General features: G+C 37.3%; 1 protein-coding gene and 1 long non-coding RNA gene across 2 annotated transcripts; both read right to left on the bottom strand.

Annotated features, from left to right (window-relative positions):
- Nucleotides 1–385: 385 nt before the first annotated feature.
- LOC106389729 lies at nucleotides 386–9,352 on the bottom strand. Its single transcript, XR_007328773.1, has 11 exons — nucleotides 8,881–9,352; nucleotides 8,210–8,393; nucleotides 8,066–8,115; nucleotides 7,876–7,967; nucleotides 7,647–7,795; nucleotides 5,170–7,480; nucleotides 4,774–4,818; nucleotides 4,537–4,593; nucleotides 1,998–2,049; nucleotides 1,226–1,892; nucleotides 386–1,159 (listed from the first exon to the last, which is right to left on the bottom strand). It is a non-coding gene; the product is annotated as an uncharacterized LOC106389729 (long non-coding RNA).
- Nucleotides 9,353–13,362: 4,010 nt separating this feature from the next.
- On the bottom strand, nucleotides 13,363–14,059 carry LOC111213391. The gene has a single exon (XM_022715138.2). It carries the CDS (start codon nucleotides 14,052–14,054, stop codon nucleotides 13,725–13,727), a length of 330 nt encoding a protein of 109 aa, XP_022570859.1. The 5' UTR covers nucleotides 14,055–14,059; the 3' UTR covers nucleotides 13,363–13,724.
- Nucleotides 14,060–20,968: the final 6,909 nt, after the last annotated feature.

Below are 20,968 nucleotides of genomic sequence, written 5' to 3'. Positions count from 1 at the left end.
AATGTTTTTTTATAAACGGATCGATCGATGGATTTATGTCCAAAAACGCATCGATCGATCACTAAGATGGACCAAAGCGTAACAATGTGATCGATCGATGGGTATATGTCCAAAAACGCATCGATCGATCACTAGTTCGTCGGAATTTCCTCGGAATTTTGTAAAATCCCTATAATATTTCCTCGGAATTTCCTCGGAATTTTCCGACGGATTGATGTTTCCTCGGAATTCCGTCGGTTTTTTCCGAGGAACACATTTTTCCTCGGAATTTCCTCGGAATATTCCGACGGATTGATGTTTCCTCGGAATTCCGTCGGTATATTCCGAGGAAATTCCGAGGAAACCCAAATTTTGGGTTTCCTCGGAATTTCCTCGGGAAATTCCGAGGATTTCATTTTCCGTCGGAATGTCCGTCAGAATACCGCTGTTTTCTTGTAGTGAGAACTTCCTAAAATGGTGGTAAGGGGTTTCCTCAACCACCACGGCTCCCTCTAACCATGGTCCATTATATTTCTTGGAACTTTTGGGTTGGTCTTACTGGTCTTTTTACTCGAGTCCTTTGAGAAGGAGCACCCATCTCAAATCTTAAATCCATGTCGAAGACAGCCAAAAATATTCCTGTTAACTTCAATAACCAATGAACCAGCTTCTTTAACCAATGAAACTGAGAGAGAAATAGAGACGCCAACAAAATTAGTATTAGGCTCAGACACCTGAGTTGTGTTTGCGCTTTGACTTACAACCACACAAATCCAAGCTAAACCCTTTGGTTACAACCACACAAATCCAAGCTAAACCCTTTGGTCTTCACCATGTGTATGTACGTATAGAAAATGGTCTTATAGGATAATACATCTGACTGGATCACTGAGAAAACAAAGAACCATCAATATTATAAAGAGCGAACAATTGTTGTGGTTATCAACGTTGATACCTCTTGGACTCTTAGTAGTAACTCAGAGCTTGCTCAATCTTGAGCCAAAGTGGACATGACCTTTGATTTAAGCTTGGAAAATGAACTGATTACTTCTTTCTCTACGCATAGTTTGAATAAATAATGACTTACAACCACACAAATCCAAGCTAAACCCTTTGGTCTTCACCATGTGTATGTACGTATAGACAATGGTCTCATAGGATAATACATCTGCCTGGATCACTGAGAAAACAAAGAACCATCAATATCTAAAGAGCAAACAATTGTTGTGGTTATCAACGTTGATACCTCTTGGACTCTTAGTAGTAACTCAGAGCTTGCTCAATCTTGAGCCAAAGTTGACATGACCTTTGATTTAAGCTTGGAAAATGAACTGATTACTTCTTTCCCTACGCATAGTTTGAACAAAGACTATTATAAAAATATGTAGTTTTAACTGAAGTGGTTAAAGAGTGAATCCTACCATACTTCATATTCAGATAACCAAACCAAATAGGCTACACCGAAGTACATAAACAGCTTCAACAACTCCAGCTAAATCCATACAGAGAAATCCAATGCGCCTTTTCTTCCACCTTCGAAACGATTATCCATGTACCTGGCTGATTTTGTATCACCATATTTTGATTATGGGGGTGATTGGTAAGTGTTGTGAATACTTTCCACGACTCATTTTTTTTCTACGTCCACTTTGGTTTAGCAATCATGCTTTAAGAAAAATTTTAAGGTACAGCCATAAAAACTAAAATAGGAAATAAAATACCTTTAGAAATCAATTTTTCTAGAGCTTTATATTTAGTGCTCTCGAAATAATTAATCTACAGTTACAGCAATAAAATCTACAACTATTATTCTAAAACCAAAAAACAAAAGCCACAACACTTAACAATCATCCCCTATAGCTCCTTTCCCCGGTGGAGATATCAAACGCGCACACACTTTAACACTTAAGTGTCTGCAATTTGGAAGGTTCAATTATATTAAGGCAAAAGCAAAATTTATCTAAATTTCTCTCTGTCGGTTGAGATGATCTATTTGTAAAGTATTTCATTAAACGTACCAAAACTTTCATCTCTTTGGCTAATATTTCGGTAGCTTTTGCTTTGTCATTTCTGAAATAAACATACAAACAATATCATTAATTCAAAGAAGAACATAGCCAAATCATATAATCAAGAAAGAAATTAAAATAATAAATCATACTAATTGTTTGTGATGTTTGTATGAATATGTAGCTATCTATGCTTGACTATCTAAACTGGCTCTCATAAAAAAAAATCATTATTTCACATTTAGCAACCAAAAAGAAAATTAATTACCAAGAGACCAATTGTCAAAAGTTCCAAACCAGAGAAAATGCTTTATATAAGTGATAGGAAACTTGAGCAAACTAATGAGACGCACACAAAAGCCAAAGGCAGAGAAGCGAAGACGCAACGGTGACGTTAGAGTCTCGGTGGTTGTTGTATGAATAGCTATTTCCACCACCACGTCCCCTTCCTCTGCTGTTGTAGTAACTCCTTTGGTAACTGTTTCCACCGGAATTATCATAAGATTCATACCGCCCATTGGAGTAGCCACCATCACCAGCTCGACCTCCTCGGGCATTGGAATAGCCTCTTCGAGCACCTCGATGACCTCTTTGGTTCTGGAGGGATCCACGTGGCACATACTGTTTTTTGTTTGTTCATCCCTCCATTTCCCACTCCATGTGTTCTCTTGAGTAATTTGTTTTTTGTTTTTTTGTTAGTTCATCCTTCCATTTCCCACTCCATTTTGCAGTAAATTATGGAGTGGGGTTGGAGATGCTCTTACTATAGTGAAACAAAATATTGTCACGGTTTGTAGTCACCAGCCACATGAACAAACCAGAATATGTTTACAACTCGTACAGTAGAACACTACAAAGCTTAATCTAACCAGGACAGAGTTTTCAAAGAACCATAAGAACAATTCAATAATCAAACACGCAACTTAAGAATCTACTCCTCTATCTTATCCAAACAACTTAGCTTACTCGATTTCAATCACAGCTCAACCTTAGACAAACTCTTAACTCCTTCACAAATAAACTTCATCTCCTCCCTAGGACATCACATCACTAATGTCCTCCTTCAGATCAACTTATAGAGCTTTGCATCACATAGGACCAGTCACTCGAGTAAAATCACAACTCAAGCGGAGGGCACGTAGACGCTTGTTGATGGAGAAGATGAAACTGAATCCAAAAACTGATCCAATAAAATCGAAAATCCTTAGTCAAACGCAGCAGCTAAGGCTAGAAGTCACTGAAATTTAAAACTTGGGATACCTTGAATCTTTTAAAAGCGTACGATTGGGAGGATTAACCTGATTATTTTCACAGAAGAGAACATACCTTTCTATAGTGGTAGAAGCGAGTCGAAGAGTTAAGACGGTCGTTAATGTGATGGTTCAATGCATTTCGTAACGGTTTGAAGAAAAGAATCCCAGACGAAACGAACTGAAATGAGCTCGAGCAAGAGAGTCACCATGAAGATGCTTCGCAGTAAAACTTCTGGAAAACACCATTGTCGCTTGAGTTTCAGATGTCGAAGACCCTAGATTGGTTCTCTTGCGTAATTAAAGAAGCCCATCACACAAACCATGAAGAAGCCCATCACGATTGCGGTTTAATGAGTTTCATCTGAACTGGACACGTGTCACCGCGAGAGAGAACGACTTATCTATTGGATGCCTACGTGGTTTAATGAGAAGGGAAAAAACTGTGTATCTAATTGTACGTACTTGTAAAGAACTCAAACTTAAGAATGGGACGATAATACGATATGACGACAATGCCGCAGTTGTCATTGATCAAGAAGGAAATCAAAAAGGAACTCGCGTTTTTGGGGCGATCCCACGGGAATTGAGACAATTAAACTTTACTAAAATAGTTTCATTAGCTCCTGAAGTATTATAAGACCTAAATATCGATAGTTAATATATGATAGGATAAAAAAAATGGTATTGAAATCAAATTAATTATAATTAATAGATTGTGTATCACGCATATACCCTTAATAATTTTATATATTAATAATTGAATTCATATACTAATATATATTTCGTCTCTATTTTTATATAAATAAAAGAAAAATAACATGTTGATTATATCAAAATTATAGAACAATTAAGAAATTTTAACTTATCATGGGGAAAGACACTATTGCTGATATAATAACCTCTATACGAAATGCTGACATGAATAGAAAAGGAACAGTTCGGATAGGATCGACTAACATCACCGAAAGCATTGTTAAAATACTTTTACGAGAGGGTTTTATCGAAAACGTAAGGAAACATCGCGAAAACAATCAATATTTTTTGATTTTAACCCTAAGACATAGACGAAATAAGAAAGAATCCTATAAAACGATTTTAAATTTAAAGAGAATAAGCCGACCGGGTCTACGAATCTATTCTAACTCTCAACGAATTCCACGAATTATAGGCGGAATAGGAATTGTAATCCTTTCGACTTCTCAAGGTATAATGACAGATTAGTCGGCGGAAAAATTTTGTGTTATATATGATAATCCTTCTAATATCAAAATTGGATATCCGGAACTTAGCAGTACCCGATTAAAGGAACCAAATGCATGTGTCTGAACTGAGACAGTATATCGATCTCTGTCCTGAAAATTATTGATGCCAAGCGGGTTAGTATTTCTGTGTGGAAAAAGATACTTTACATTATGGGTTAGTAACCGAATATAAGTGTCAGTAGCATAGAATTATTATCCTAAGCCCTTTCTAAAACTATAAAAGAACATGGTGCAGCTGAGAAGAATAAAAGAAGATTTACAAATACTTACGGAATAAAGCTGTCCATGAGATCTCCCGAGAAAGCAACAATCAACCTGCACAAAAAATAAAGAAACAAATGCTATTTATACATCCACAAAGAAAAAGATATGTTCTTTATTCATGAGTATCTGCTTGCATGCACTTGATTAAGGATATAACTGTGGGAAGATAGCAAACCCGAAAAAAGTTTTGAGAAAGAATCTTGCTTCTTTGAGAAGATTATTTCTTTTTGCGAGATGATCAACGACATAGTTTGAACAAAGATCAGTATCTCTTCATAGAATAAAATAAGATTTAGGAGATGGACGCTAATAAAGATATGATTAATCATAGACTGCGATCAACAAAAGAAATGATGTACAGTATACATATTATTTTGAAATTGCTAATGGGATACGAAATACCTTCTCCTCAACCGAAACCATCGGCTTATCTCCCTTCTTGACATCATGCGCCTCTCAAAAAATGCAAAACCTTGTGACCACAGTCTGACGATACCGCCTCCCACCGCAGGAAGGTATAGACGATCTGCAAATCTTCGATGGAGCAATTAGGGTTAGAGGGCAAATCCCAACGTCTCGGCCGGATAGAGGGACCAATATGAGGGCCCAACATACAATATACAAAGAAAGCCCATTATGAGATACATTTAAATGAAACGCGGAGTATCATCCCACGGGACACGTGTCAACACGACGTGACATCCCATGTGGCGCAAGGAAGAGGGATAAAATCCTCTTTTATATATATAGAAGATATGCTAGATTCGGTCTGCCCTACGGACGGAAAGTTATAACAAAAACTATTTTATTATGTTGAATAGTGTTTATCTTCTTGTTTTAAAACTAATTTTAAGTTAGCACTTAGTGTTTTAACCCAAAAATAGTACTTAGAATTATGATATAACATAATTCTATTTGTAATAGTTTTCGAATGGTGTAGTGATTTTGTATTTAGTCATTTGATGATGTTGCGATTTGTTTAAAATGAGGAAGCCGTTATTAGAACGTTATTAGAACAGTCATAACACTTTTGAGAGTCACATATTTAGTTACCATTAGGAATTCTATAATGTATCTAAAGAAATATTATTTATTGAGAAAATGCAATGTGTGTATATTTCTTGTGCAGATGAATAATTTAAGTATTATTTGAAAACGTAAACAGACCGGCTAATAGAGAGATGATTAAATATAAGAACTTGTTGAGTGGAGTTCATATGAACTTTTTAGCCTATCTTCTTAAACTAAAATTGTAGAAAGTGTGTATATTCACCGGTTGTTTTTTCTTACAACTTTATGTCTTGAATATTTGCACCATTTTAAGTGATTTTGATAGGAGATCCCGAAAGTTATAGAGGAAGAAATTGGGTGTTGAGAGTTTTGCTTACCGAGGTGGCATATTTGACCAATTAGATTTAGCTACTGATCCCAAAGCTTTTATATGAGAAGATTGGTTATGTTCTCTATGTTTTAATTTTTTTTATAATATTCAAGAATAGAAGATTCAAAATTTTGCTATGTTCTTTATATCTGGCAATTAGATTACATATCTTAAATAAAAGCATTAAGAACACTTGATCAGCCATTAAATCCAAGTATGCATTATGTAATAAGTATTCCCATTTCCCTAAGAAAGCTATCAAAATAATTAAGCATCAAGCCAAAGAGTGCGGGATGATGATCTTGTTCTCATCGGTTAACAAAGAGTCTCACTGCTGTGTTTTCTCTTGATTCCATGGTTCCGGCTCTAAGGACTTGAGTTATGACTCTTGGTACATTACTTTTTATTTCTAACTAAACATAGCAAAAGACAAAATTGTCTTCACACTTTTTAATATATTTAGGGTATCCCTCATTTAACTTCAACAATCAAAGCTTTAAAAGAACAACAGTAAAATATGTTTAGCATTGTAGTTGGATTTTCAGCCGAACTTTATAATTATTTTTATAATTTATGTATTATTAAGTTATATCTGTAATATTGTTTTTGGTTGTTTTATATCATTTTTTGTTAATTTTTCTATGTTTGAGTTTTATAACCAGAAAATAGAAATCAAATTCCATGAAATGTACACAAACATAGAGTTTTTTTTGTTCTTATAAGAAATTTCTATATGTTTTTGAAATTTATGTATTTTACATTTTATTACATGAATTTCGTAAAAAAATGTTATCTGTTAACATATTGATGTCAATAAGTTTATTTAATTGAAAATGAATCAATTATAAATGATAATTTATGAAGTATTTGACCTTTTTAAACATTTTGTTAAAATAAAAGATAGATTAATAAATATGTTATCATGTTGTATGAAAAGGTATAACTTTCATATAAATACCAATAATGCGTAATACATAGTATTGAAAGAGAAAATATTATTTCCTATCAAAAGTATAATATTGTGAACATAAACTGCTATTATTGTTGTTGTTACTAACCAAATAGAAACAATATATAATAATAAAAGAAAAATTACAAATATTTGACAATTTTCAAAGACTATGGTACAAAGGTTCTCTTCTCCTTCACCTTCTTTTGAAAGTTGAGGAACTTGATACCACAAATAAAGACAAAGAGCAGTATCCATCCTATGTGGACAGCAGCTACAACTTGTAAGAAGTCATGTCCGAACACGAACCCATCTTTCAGCAAACTTTTAAGGTTCATGTCTCCAACACCATTGATCTGCACTACTGAATCTTTGTTTCCTACCTGAGATGTGATGATACAAACGGGAGTTTATACAATAGGTACGATACGTAAAAACACCAACCCGTGAATAAAAATTCAAAGAATGGCTCTATCCTACAACATACTAACATGGCTGGGGAACCAAAACAAAAAACAAAACAAAACAAAACAAAAGAGAGAAAGTAACCTCTCCAATCTTCTTCTTTCATCGTCTTCTCAAGTTTGGCGGGTGTGACGTGTGTATATTCTTCAAAGAAATCAAGAACGATTATCTCGATATCTTGAACCGAATACTTCAAGTAGTTCTCAGGGTCTCTTCCACTCTCTATATGACCCCTGAAACTTCCAAGAAACGATTGATCTGAGACCTAAACCAAGATGCAGATTTACCTGTATAAGAACAGTTGCGAGGATACCTAAACTCCACAAGTTCATTGTAAGGGCGCTACAGATTGTCATTAATAGCCTTGATTACAAAAAGTTCAGCTTCTAGCTCTCCAAGCTTGACCTGAAAAGGGAAACGAAGGAAATCAAGTATAGGGATGACGAAATGGGAAGCAATGACTGTCCAAGAAATTAAAAACAAAAGCAAGCATATGGGATCACCTCAACATCATCCAAACATATCTTTCGTGCCATCTTTCCCCATTTTTTATCTGCATAAGAAAAAATTCAAAGTTCAAAGACAAACTTCAAACAGAACAGATTACAATGGACAATCATATAGCTGGTAGAGAGATGATCACAGACAGAAGGAGAGCCTCCAAGAATCTGATGAGACACACTTCGACGGTGGAGACGCAATTTGACGATTGAGTCAAATCGATAGAGGAGAGTCGTACAGATTGCTCTGAGTCACATCAAAACCGCTTATGGAATATATGGAACCCCCCTTGATAAGATGCTTGTACACAGTGGCTTGTATGAGGGTTGACTGCAATACATAAACAAAAGGAGTGAAAATCAACAAAAAATTGAATTCTAAAGCATCTCCAATACATATCTAAGGCATCCCTAGACAGTACATTTTCTTACTCAGTATGTTCATTATATATGTCACTACAGAAACCATTTTCAAGCAGGAATATCTGAAAGACCGACCACAACCATCGTTTTGGACATATAGCTTACGTGACTACAACATTTAATGGTAAACTTTACAATATGGTTAATCGCATATCGGATCATAGACATAAACTGCTGCTCAAGCAAGACAGTAGAGAGCCATGAAACTGAAAATTACAGGTATAAGACAGCACCACATTGTGTTGTTTATTGCTCACTGAATCAGTTCTCTGTGTTAAATCAAAAGCTAACAGCAGTGCACTGTCCAGGGATGCCTTAGCCTAAGCATCATTCTAGAGAAACTCCCAAATCAACAAAGATACGACCTTTAACTTTGAAGCTAAGATTTTGATTACCTTCTTGACGGAGGCAGACCATGAAAGCGTAAGCCCCAAGAACACAATGAAGAAAAACGGTTCCACGGCCTGGTTGGAATCCGTTGTTCATCATGTTCTCGATCTCATCGATGTCTTATTGGGACGATTGGTAAAGCGGAATCGTATCATTGTGAGACACTCTGAAATTTTGATTCCGATGCGTTTGGTTTCCGCCTGAGCTTTTTGACGTCCGTGAGATTTAGTTAATGAAAAGCAGAATTTCCAAATGGTGGGACAGGTGTCGCACTCACAATCAACGAAGAGAACATAACTTTATAATAACTAGATCTTATCACCACGCTACGCGCGGATAATATATTTAAATTTGTTACATTTATCATTTTTATTTGTATGTGAATTTTTGTATAATTATATATAACTAGTTTTTAAATTTGATTTTTTTTATATTTTTAGTTTGAAGTAAGTATTTCTATTATATTTAACACAATTAACTAATAAAATATGAAGAATCAAGTCCGAGATTTTAGATTTATGCAAAAAAATATAATTATGTATAGAACATAAATTATCTTAGTTTAAGAGATCGGAATCTCATCTCAAATAAATTCACGAAAAGAAAAAGTACTCCAATAACCTACTTCAAATATAAAACCCTCTTTTCAAAAAAAAACGTACTTAATAATATATTTTTTACGTGTAATAGTTAATAGTTGAAAACTGACAATTGATTATAGATCTAGAATATTATTTTAATATATCTAATGGCAAAATATTAATTGTAATAAACAAATTTTGAATTTTGTAATATCACATGAATTAGAAGTCTTTAAAATCTAAAATTTATTTTATTAACATAATATATTTTTTATTCATTTATCGTCTTGATGTTACAAAATATTAATTCAGTTTTATTGTATATTAATTTTTTAATAATTTAGTTGCTTTTTAGGTAATTTTAAAATTATCAAGAATATAATATATTTAAAATTATTTATTTAAATATATCTAAATATGATGTCTCATTTTTATGTGTGTTTGCGTTGAGCATATTTAATTTGTAATTTGTATATTTAATAACACATTGTTGCGTGCAGTTCTATGGTTTTAATAAATGTGTTGTCATTTCATTTTTATTACTACTAACATGCTTTTTTAGTGATCAGTGATAATGTATTTTTAACGTTATGTATTATATTTTATCGTATATTTTCTAACTCTTCATACTGGCACTTTATTTAGAATCATTTTAATTAGATAATAGGTTTAAAAATGTAATTAAAACTGTGTATGCTGTAAATTTAGACTTTTTAGTGTAACTGAGCAATATCAATTATGGAAATTATATTATGATTTTATTTTACTAAATATTTCTTTCTGTGTATATTTTTTGTTTTATTTTGTATTTTTTACAATTTTATTGCCTTATTCTTTAATTGCAAATAATTGTTATTTCTAATTTTTGTTTCATATACCTTAAAAGTTTTCGGTTGATTTTTATTTGTTTTCTTTCTCTAATTACAATATACAGTTCGACCGTTTCTTTTTTTTTTGGATCAAACTACTAATATCATGAGATATAAAAGCTTAAACTCCAAGAATGGAGTGAATATTTGTGCTAAAGAAAATTGATTTAGCCACTAATATAGTGAGATATTATAATATTAGAAGATATGGAAACTCTTCTCTGTTGTCCTACGCTGGACATAATTAAGTTGTTGTCGATTGATTCTATATTTGTGATAACTGGAAATACATCTTTATGTCTTCCTTACATTATCCTTAATTAGTTTACGATTCGACCATTTCTAATATACTGAGAGTAACATAATATTAGATGTTGATTATCTCCTTCCAATTAGGAATGCAGAGAATGAGAGAAATTCAAATTGAGACCACTTTACAATTTTATCCTCATATCTATATAGAGTTAGTTTATATATTACTCTATCTGTTCCAAAATGTAATCAATTTTAATTAAAAGTTGTAATATTTAAAAGTTATTACTTTAGAAAATTACCAATTAATATATAAATTTAATCAATTACACATTAATTTACATAATTTAATTGGCCACACAATATCCAATAAATATAAAGTTACATTGAAATATAAAAAAAAATTATATAGTGAAAGAAAAAAAAATACTTTTAAACAATTATATTATAAAACAAAGGGAATATTCAAATTATATTGAAACATTATAATAGTAAGAATCAGAAAAGCTGAAATCTCAACGTCGATCATTTACGTCGGTCATGCCTTAGACCATCTCCAATGTATTCCTCTATGTTTTTCTAAAATAGAGGAATTTCACAATGGAGATGGATTTTTCTCCGATGTATTTTTCTATTTTCTCTCTTAAAAAAAATATTCTTGATATATTCTTTTCTAAGTTTACAAATAATAGTTTTTATTTGAGAAAGTTGAAAACCAACCCAACTTATTTTAGTATTTTATAAAATTATGATATTATTTACACTAAATATTTCTTTACAAACTATTATGTAAATAATATATATATATATATATATATATATATATATATATATATATATAATTATATTTATATAAATAATATATTTCACTAAAAAAATATTTTCAGTTATAATTTTTTAAGTAAAAAGTTAAAGGATCATTTTGTAAAAACAAATAGAGGAGGTGACAAGGCAAAAATATAGTTTCTCATTGGCCGATTATTTTCGCGTACATGGACACTCTATCTTAGGCTTATATCCTCTAGTTTTAATTAAAATTTGTAATTCTTAAAAATTTACTTTAGAAAACTATCATTTAATATATAAATTTAATCAATTACATAGTAATTTATATAATTAATTGGTGACACAATATCCAATAAGTATAAAATTACATTGAAATATAAAAACAATTTATATAGTGAAACAAACAATACTTTTAAATCATTTTATTATAAAAGCAAAGAGAATATTCAAATTATACTGAAACATTAGAATAGTAAGAATCAGAAAAGTTGAAATCTCAACGTCGATCATTTACGTAGGCCATGCCTTAGACCATCTCCAATGTATTCTTCTATTTTTTTTCTCTAAAATAGAAGAATTTCATAATAGAGATGGATTTGTCTCCGATGTATTTTACTATTTTCTCTCCTGAAAAAGAATATTCTTGATATATTATTTTCTAAGTTTACAAATAATACTTTTTATTTGTGAAAGTTGAAAACTAACCCAATTTATTTTAGTATTTTATAAAATTATGATATTATTTAAACTAAATATTTCTTTACAAACTATTATGTAAAAAAAAAAAAATATATATTTATATAAATAATATATTTCACTACAAAAATATTTTTGGTTATAATTGTTTAAGTAAAAAGTCAAAGGACCATTTTGTAAAAACAAATAGAGGAGGTGACCTGGCAAAAATATAGTTTCTCCTTGGCCGATTATTTTCGCCTACGTGGACACTCTATCTAAGGCTTATATCCTCCTTTTATTACTTGTTTGATATATAGACTAGGTCAGGATCCGCGCCTTGCGCGGGACGAACATTATATATACTATTTTTATGTATTATATGTTCTTTTGCATATTTATAAAATAATAAATATATATTGAATAATTAAAAAGTCATTAACTATTACATATATAATTAAATTGATATGAACACATAAATAAATTTCATTAATCCAAACAATTACTTTTTATATTTTATATTGTATATAATTAAATTTAAATGACGTTAACATATATATAGTATGTATTTTTAGTATTGATATATATTAAAAGATGATTTCTACTCATATGTAGTTATTTTATCATTTGTATTTTTTTATAACAAAAACTTTAAATAATTGATAACAAAATTTTCATTGTGTGATAAATAGTTTTAGTAATTTTTAAAAAATTCAAAGCTAAGTTTAAAATTAAAATATTAAGTTGTCAATATTTGTTCAATAACATTTACCAAAATATTTGTTCAAAGAAAATTTCAAAATTAAAATATTTATATATTTTAGATGGTATATAGTTCAATTTTAATATACATCTTTTACACTTAATATTTATTAAATGAGACTTCTTTATTATATGATTTTGTAATCATTTATATTTTATCATAACAAAAACCTTTAAAACATGGATCGCAAAAATTTGAATGTGAGACTTTTAACAGTTTTAGTAATTTATAGTCGTTTAAAAAAATCAAAATATAACATATACATAAAAATTAAATTTTTTATTATATGGTTAATGTAGTTGTTTAATTTATTTTATTAGTTTAAAGTAAACAAATATGATAGAGAATATACTAATTTTTATCAAATTTTTATTATTCAAAATTATTAATTTTCATATATACTTTAGCCACATTAGGCAATTTCGTAATTTTTATCTAAGGAAAAAATGAAAAACATTAATAATGAATTTATGGTTAGTTTAATAAAAAGTTTATTATATATTTAGATGCACCAAGATATTTTTCTAAGGATTCTAACACTCATTGTGGTAATGACACATGGATACCTCAAATGTTGTATTGCTTCTCTTTTAATATATATGAGGTAGATAGATAGATGGTTTTACAAGCTTAATCAACCCATTGAATATCATAAGGTTTTACAAGCTTAGTCTCTTAATAGTACAAATTGATTTTCTTTTAATTGATGAAGCGTACAAGATGTGCAGCTAAAAATGCTAAAAATATAATTTAAACCATCGAAAAATAGATAAAATTTACCTTGAATCGGTTTAGGCCAATTTCAATCGGTTTCATATTCCTTTTCTTCTTTTTCATAATATTGATCAATGTCAACAGAAACAATGACAAAACCGACACTTCTTAGTTCTTATTATATACGGAACACATCCCGCTATAGCGGTTTACCGAGCCTTGAGTGAGTCACTAAACCGGCCCGACATGGACGACAATAGCACAGCGAGATTCGACCCGATAGACCCGACACGAGTCAAGGAATCAGCACGGTGGTGTCTGCACCTGAAAGAACCAGCGTGTGTCGTCGGAGAACATAGGCAGTTTTGCCTCCCAGGTTTACTGGAGGACGAGCCCCAACGGCGTAAACTCGGTGAGTTTTGGTCTTGGCTCTGTTTCTTGGTTGGCTCAAGGGCAGAACCACGGGAAGGTTTAGATTTGATCTTGGCTAAACTTATAGAATCTCCAAGAATTAGGGTTGAAGGGTTTTCTCTCGCCATGGTTTTGATGGAAAATAAAGAATGATTTGCAGCCAGGGAATGTATATGTGGTACTTATATGGGTGACTTGTGAGAGGAGGCAGCTTGGTTAGTATTCTAGAAAATAAAAAGAAGAATAAGGGGAATCTATTTGACTTCTTGTTATATTCTTCTCTTTCTGGTTACACACTTGCACAATTGGGAGAGGATAATGTTATGAATTGTCAAATAGATAGGAATGTATGAATAACCCAAATTTTGATTACTGAAAATATTTTGAAAAATCTAATTTTGTCAGCGCCAAATTGAGAATCCAGAACTTACTAAATTTGAAGATCTTATAACTAAAAACGGACTAATTTGAAGATCTTATAACTAGAAAACTATACAGTAACATTTGCTTGCTTTTTTGGGGCTTGACCCTATTTTTAGTTTGGGAACGACCTTAAAATTCAAACCCAAATTAAAGCACCTCACATAGAGATAGTTGGAAAGTCAAAAGTCATCTCAAAAGGTTTAGTTAGTGTAGGAGATGAATTACATCCCTCCACAAGGTCCATCGAATAACAGGTCCTAGTCCGACAAGCTTGACCAGTCTGGTCGGCTTAAGCGCCTAAAGATGTCGGCTCGGCCCCAGATTACTTTTAGCCGATCAGTTAAGCCGACTAAATATGCTCGGCTTATAGAGAACAGTACCAAGGCCCGCATACTCGGCCTTTAACGACAGGGCCCAAAGGACGACACGATTAGGGCATCACGGACGAGGACACTATAAGAGGGGATGAGGGGACAACGAAAAGGGGACTTTTGGCAGAAAACACACAGAAGCGGCTAGATCTAGGGTTTCCTAATCATCTCTTTGATCCTGGTGCTTAAACCTTTGATCTTGTCTCCTTATTTCCCGTCAATCTTGTAACCTTTTGTCTGATTCTAATAAAAGCGTCTTTAGTCACCCCATTCCTAAGTTCTTCATTCTAATCAACCGAATCCTGCACAAACAATTGGTGCCCACCGTGGGGCGACTAAAGTAACGTTCTAGATCTACATGGTTCAAAACGACGCCACCCTCGGCGCTCCGGGCGGCGAACCAACCCCAACGCCCGAAGCCGCGCCGCCCATCACCACAGATTTCATGAGCTCTATCATGGCTCGACTTGCTCATCAAGACGAAGTCCAAAAGACGACCAACGACCAGCTAGTTGCTCTGGTCGCGGCCCTCACAGCTCCCGGCGGCCAAACAAGCCGTCCCCAGCAGATACGCCGTCGCCTCTTTAACACCAACCCGACGGCGACCGGAGGCGAACATATCTCAGACGACTCCGAGCCTAACGAAACCCTTTTCGCCGACCACCCCCCGGTAGGTTCTGATTTCGCAACCATACGCGAGCTCGCCGAGGTCAAACTCAGCTTCCAACAAATGAGCGAGAAGATCCATCAAGTAACCAGCGCGGCCCCGCAAATCGAGAGCGTCCTCGCCGCAACCTCACGCACTCCGTTTACTAGTGCTCTGACCAGCGTCCAACTCGGAAAAATAGAAAAACTGCGCCTACCCGAGTACAAACCCGGTGGAGACCCAGTGGAACACATGACAGCTTTTAACATTGCGATGGCACGGGCTCGACTCCCTGACGAAGAAAGGGACGTAGGCTACTGCCAACTGTTCGTCGAAACTCTCCACGAGCAAGCCCTAACCTGGTTTTCCCAGTTATAAGAAAACTCCATCGGAAGCTTCCGCGACTTGTCAGCAGCTTTTCTCAAGACTTACATTATGTTCACCAAGCGCAGCGCTACTGCCTCTAGCTTGTGGAACCTCAACCAAACCAAAGACCAGAGCCTTCGCGACTACATGGAGAAGTTCAAAGCCGTAGTCTCAAGGATTGAAATTCTAGACGGTATCGCCATTGACGCCTTGCGGAACACGTTGTGGGTTCGTTCTAAATTCTGGGAGGATTTATACCAAAACCCAACTACGTCGCTCCAGGACGCTATCGCACGATCTGACAATTTCATCCGAATGGAGGAAGATACTAACGCCATTCTCAGCAAGATGAACGCACCCAAAGCTCCAGCGGCTAAAAACGCCAACACGCGACAAGAACCACGCCAGCATGCTCCAAAAGATGGATACATGTATGTCGTCAACGAGAACAACGTGCCGGTTTCAACTCTCGTAGTACGCGGAGAGGGATGGAACAAGTGGGTAAGGGAGCTCGATTCGCCCGACAAACCAGTCGATACTGTTTGCACCACCCAACCTACAGTCGGAGCCGGGTCAGCTGCGGGGCCTTCCAGGACCGTCGATCTCACCAAACACTGCAAATATCACGACGTCAAGGGACATGATACCACAGAGTTCAAATCACTCTACGCTCATTATCTCTCGTCCCTTGCAAGCGGTGAATTTAAGTTCGAACCCTTGAAAGCTAAACCAAAGAATGGCAAGAGCTGGAGCAAGAACAAGGAAAGAAGAGCCCAGCGCAAAGCCACCGGCAAAGGTCGACAAAACAACGCTCAACGACGAGACAACGAGGAGGAAACCCCGAAGGATAACGGTGAGGGAGACTCCTCAGCCGACGAAGAGCATCCTGCTAATCACAGACGCATCGAGGTTATACTCTCTCAGCAATCTTTGTCGTCCGACGACGATAACCACTATGCGCCTGTACTCGGAGATCTGAGAGACGTCCTGAAGCGGAAGTTCGAGTCCGAAAATGATAGCAGTCCCAAGCACAAAGATCTCTGGACAATGCTGGACACACGGAAGTCTCGTCGTATCTCGACAAGCGACGCTAACAACAACAAAGAGCCAATTACCGACCTCCTAGATAAACTCAACGCTGACGCCTGCGACCTTCGCATACAGCTCAACCGTTCAAAACCAACAGAGTTACGACGACAGTTGGAGCGAGCTAAAGGTCATTTTCAATCTCCAGCGCATGACACCAACATATCCACAGACCTCCGAACCTTGCTAGACTCTAAGCGAGTACAAACGGGACAGTCGTTGAATGTCATCATGGGAGGCTCCCCTCCTAGCGGAGACACTGTCCGTTCTGTAAAAGACTATCGTCGACAGGTCGCGACTTCCCAGAAGTGGCCGACTAAACCGACAAGTCATCCTCCGATAACCTTCTCACCGGACGACGCTGAAGGAGTTCACGCTCCCCATAATGATCCTCTTCTCGTCGTCCTTGGAATTGGAGAGTATGATGTCACCAAGATCCTCATTGACACCGGAAGTTCCGTCAACCTCATCTTCCGAGGGACTCTGCAGAAGATGGGAGTTGATCTTAACGACATAAAGAGTCTTCCAGGACATTAACCGGATTCAATGGATCCTCTGAAACTATCTTGGGAACGATCCGCCTCCCGGTACGCGCGTGTGGCGTTACTCGAACGGTTAAGTTTGCCGTTGTAAGCACAAAAGCTCCGTATCACGCTATACTCGGCACCCCTTGGCTACACTCGATGCAAGCCATTCCTTCCACCTACCACCAGTGCGTCAAATTCCCTGGCACGGACGGAAGGATTAAAACGCTGCGAGGGGATCAAAAGGCCGCTAGGGATCTCCTAGTCGCCACAATCAAACTCCAACGGTCATCTTTACCCATTAATTATGTATCTCCCCCAACCTCAAAAGTCTGTTCCCAGGAAAGCGAGGTTCTCGAGTTACCTATTGACGACGCCGATCAAAGTCGAACCGTAAGGGTTGGTGCATACCTTTCTAAGGAAATGCAGCAGTCAATTCTGAACTTCCTCAGGAAGAACGTGTCTACATTCGCTTGGTCTATGGCAGACATGAAAGGCATTGACCCGACTATAACGACTCACGAGCTAAACGTTGACCCAACATTCAAACCTATCTGCCAGAAGCGACGTAAGCTCGGCCCTGACAGGTCGAAGGCCGTAAACGAAGAAGTTGACAAGCTACTCGGCGCAGGTTCGATCGCTGAGGTTCGCTACCCCGAATGGTTGGCAAATCCGGTGGTCGTCAAAAAGAAAAATGGCAAGTGGCGCGTCTGCGTCGACTTCACCGATCTGAATAAAGCCTACCCGAAGGATAGCTACCCTCTTCCCAACATTGACCGTTTAGTCGAGTCTACGGCCGGAAACGAGATGCTGACCTTCATGGACGCCTTCTCTGGATACAATCAAATAATGATGCACCCGGATGATTGCGAGAAGACAGCCTTCATCACAGATAGGGGAACCTACTGCTATAAGGTCATGCCGTTCGGTTTGAAGAACGCCGGAGCAACCTACCAACGACTTGTGAACAAGATGTTCGCAGATAAGCTGGGCATCACCATGGAAGTGTACATCGACGACATGTTGGTTAAGTCGCTCCATTCCACTGATCACCTCCGTCATCTTCAAGAATGCTTCGAAACTCTCAACAAATACGGCATGAAGCTGAACCCAGCAAAGTGCACATTCGGAGTCTCTTCAGGCGAGTTCCTCGGCTACATAGTCAAGCAGCGAGGAATCGAGGCGAACCCAAAGCAAATATCCGCAGTCCTGAACCTCCCAAGTCCGAAGAACAGTAGAGAAGTACAACGGCTCACGGGCCGGATAGCTGCTCTAAATCGTTTCATCTCCAGATCCACCGACAAGTGCCTCCCCTTTTACGATCTCTTGCGGGGAAACAAGAAGTTCATTTGGGATGAGAAGTGCGAGGATGCATTTACTCAACTCAAGCAATACCTGACAACACCTCCAGTACTCGCTAAGACGGACGTCGGTGACGTTCTATCTCTCTATGTCGCGGTGTCACAAGCTGCAGTCAGCAGCGTTCTGATAAAGGAAGACCGCGGCGAACAAAAGCCCATCTTCTACACAAGCAGACGTATGACCGGACCAGAGACGCGATACCCGACTCTGGAAAAGATGGCTTTAGCAGTTGTCGAGGCAGCAAGAAAACTTCGATCGTATTTCCAGTCACATTCAGTGGAGGTACTGACTGATCAACCTCTTCGAACGATACTCCAAAACACCAACAGATCTGGCAGACTCACGAAGTGAGCCATCGAACTCGGCGAGCTCGATATTACCTACAAGAACCGCACAGCGGCGAAGTCCCAAGTCCTTGCGGACTTCCTGGTCGAGTTGGCCCCAGAATTGGAACAAGAGTTTATACTCCCAGGCTCAAACTGGACGCTGCACGTCGATGGATCATCGACCAACAAGGGAGCAGGAGCCAGAGTCCAACTACAGTCCCCGACCGGAGAGCTAATCAGACAGTCTTTCAGCTTTGGCTTTCCCGCGTCAAACAACGAAGCAGAATACGAGTCTCTGATCGCCGGACTCCGCTTAGCAAAAGCCGTAAAAGCTAAACGACTAAGCGCCTATTGCGACTCTCAATTAGTCGCCAGTCAGTTCAGCGGCAACTACGATGCCCGCAACGACCGAATGGACGCCTATCTCAAAATAGTGCAAAGCCTGGCAGCAGAGTTCGAGTTTTTCGAACTCATCAAAGTTCCAAGAGGCGAAAACATCTGCGCTGACGCCCTCGCGGCCCTTGGCAGCAAACTTCATGATCAAGTTAAACGCACTATCCCGATACATCGTATCGAGAAACCAAGCATCGATATATTAACCGATCAAACACTCGTCATTGCCCCGGTCATTGAACCCGCTACCCCAGATGACGACGGATTTGGCCCTGATTGGAGAACTGAGTTTATCGACTACCTCTCGAAGGGAGAACTCCCAAACGACAAATGGACAGCTCGCCGACTAAAAACACGCAGCGCCCATTACGTCGTTCTTGGCGATGAGCTACACCGCTGGACCGCGAGTAAAGTGCTCCTAAAATGCATTTATGGCGACGAGACAGCAAGGGTTATGGCGGAGACGCACGAAGGCGCTGGCGGAAATCATTCGGGCGGACGTGCATTAGCAATCAAAGTAAGGAGCATAGGCTTCTTCTGGCCAACAATGAACGCAGATTGCGAGTCTTACGCGAGAAGCTGCGACAAGTGCCAACGGCACGCACCTATTATCCATTGTCCTACCGAAATATTGCGAACAACCACCGCTCCATACCCGTTCATGCGATGGGCAATGGACATCATTGGACCACTTCCTTGTTCCCGCCAAAGACGCTTCATCCTCGTCCTCACTGACTACTTCACCAAATGGATCGAAGCTGAAGCATACACTCAAGTCACAGACAAAGAAGTCCACGGTTTCGTCTGGAAAAATATTATTTGTCGCCACGGTTTACCTTACGAGATCGTTACCGATAACGGATCGCAGTTCATGTCAGGCAACTTCAAGGAGTTCTGTGGCAAATGGAACATTCAACTAAACCCCTCCACTCCTCGTTACCCGCAAGGTAATGGCCAGGCAGAATCCTCCAATAAACTCATCATCGATGGCATTAAAAAGCGTCTGGATCTGAAAAAGGGTCACTGGGCTGACGAGCTCGACGGAGTCCTATGGAGCCATCGCACAACGCCGCGAGGATCGACTAAATCGACACCTTTCTCCCTCGCCTACAGCGTAGAAGCCATGGCTCCCGCTGAAGTCAACGTTTCAAGCCTCCGACGCTCCAAGATGCCTCAATACGTCGAACTCAACAAGGAAATGCTACTCGACGCCCTTGATGAGATAGAAGAACGACGAGATCAAGCTCTGCTGCGCATCCAGAACTATCAACACCAGATCGAGAGTTGCTACAACAAAAGGGTCCGTGCCCGACCTCTGGAACTCGGTGACCTCGTCATGCGCAAGGTGTTTGAAAACACCAAGGAGCTAAACGCCGGTAAACTCGGCGCCAGGTGGGAGGGACCTTACAAAATCATCAAAGTCGTCAAACCTGGAGTATACCGACTTCAAACTTCACGTGGCGAAGAAGTTCCCCGATCATGGAACTCGATGCACCTAAGACGTTTCTACTCGTATGTGTATTTCAAAAAAAAAAAAAAAAAAAA

The sequence above is a fragment of the Brassica napus genome, chromosome C9 (assembly GCF_020379485.1).
Source record: "Brassica napus cultivar Da-Ae chromosome C9, Da-Ae, whole genome shotgun sequence".
NCBI classification, from domain to species: domain Eukaryota; kingdom Viridiplantae; phylum Streptophyta; class Magnoliopsida; order Brassicales; family Brassicaceae; genus Brassica; species Brassica napus.
This window is presented reverse-complemented; position numbering and strand designations above follow the sequence as displayed.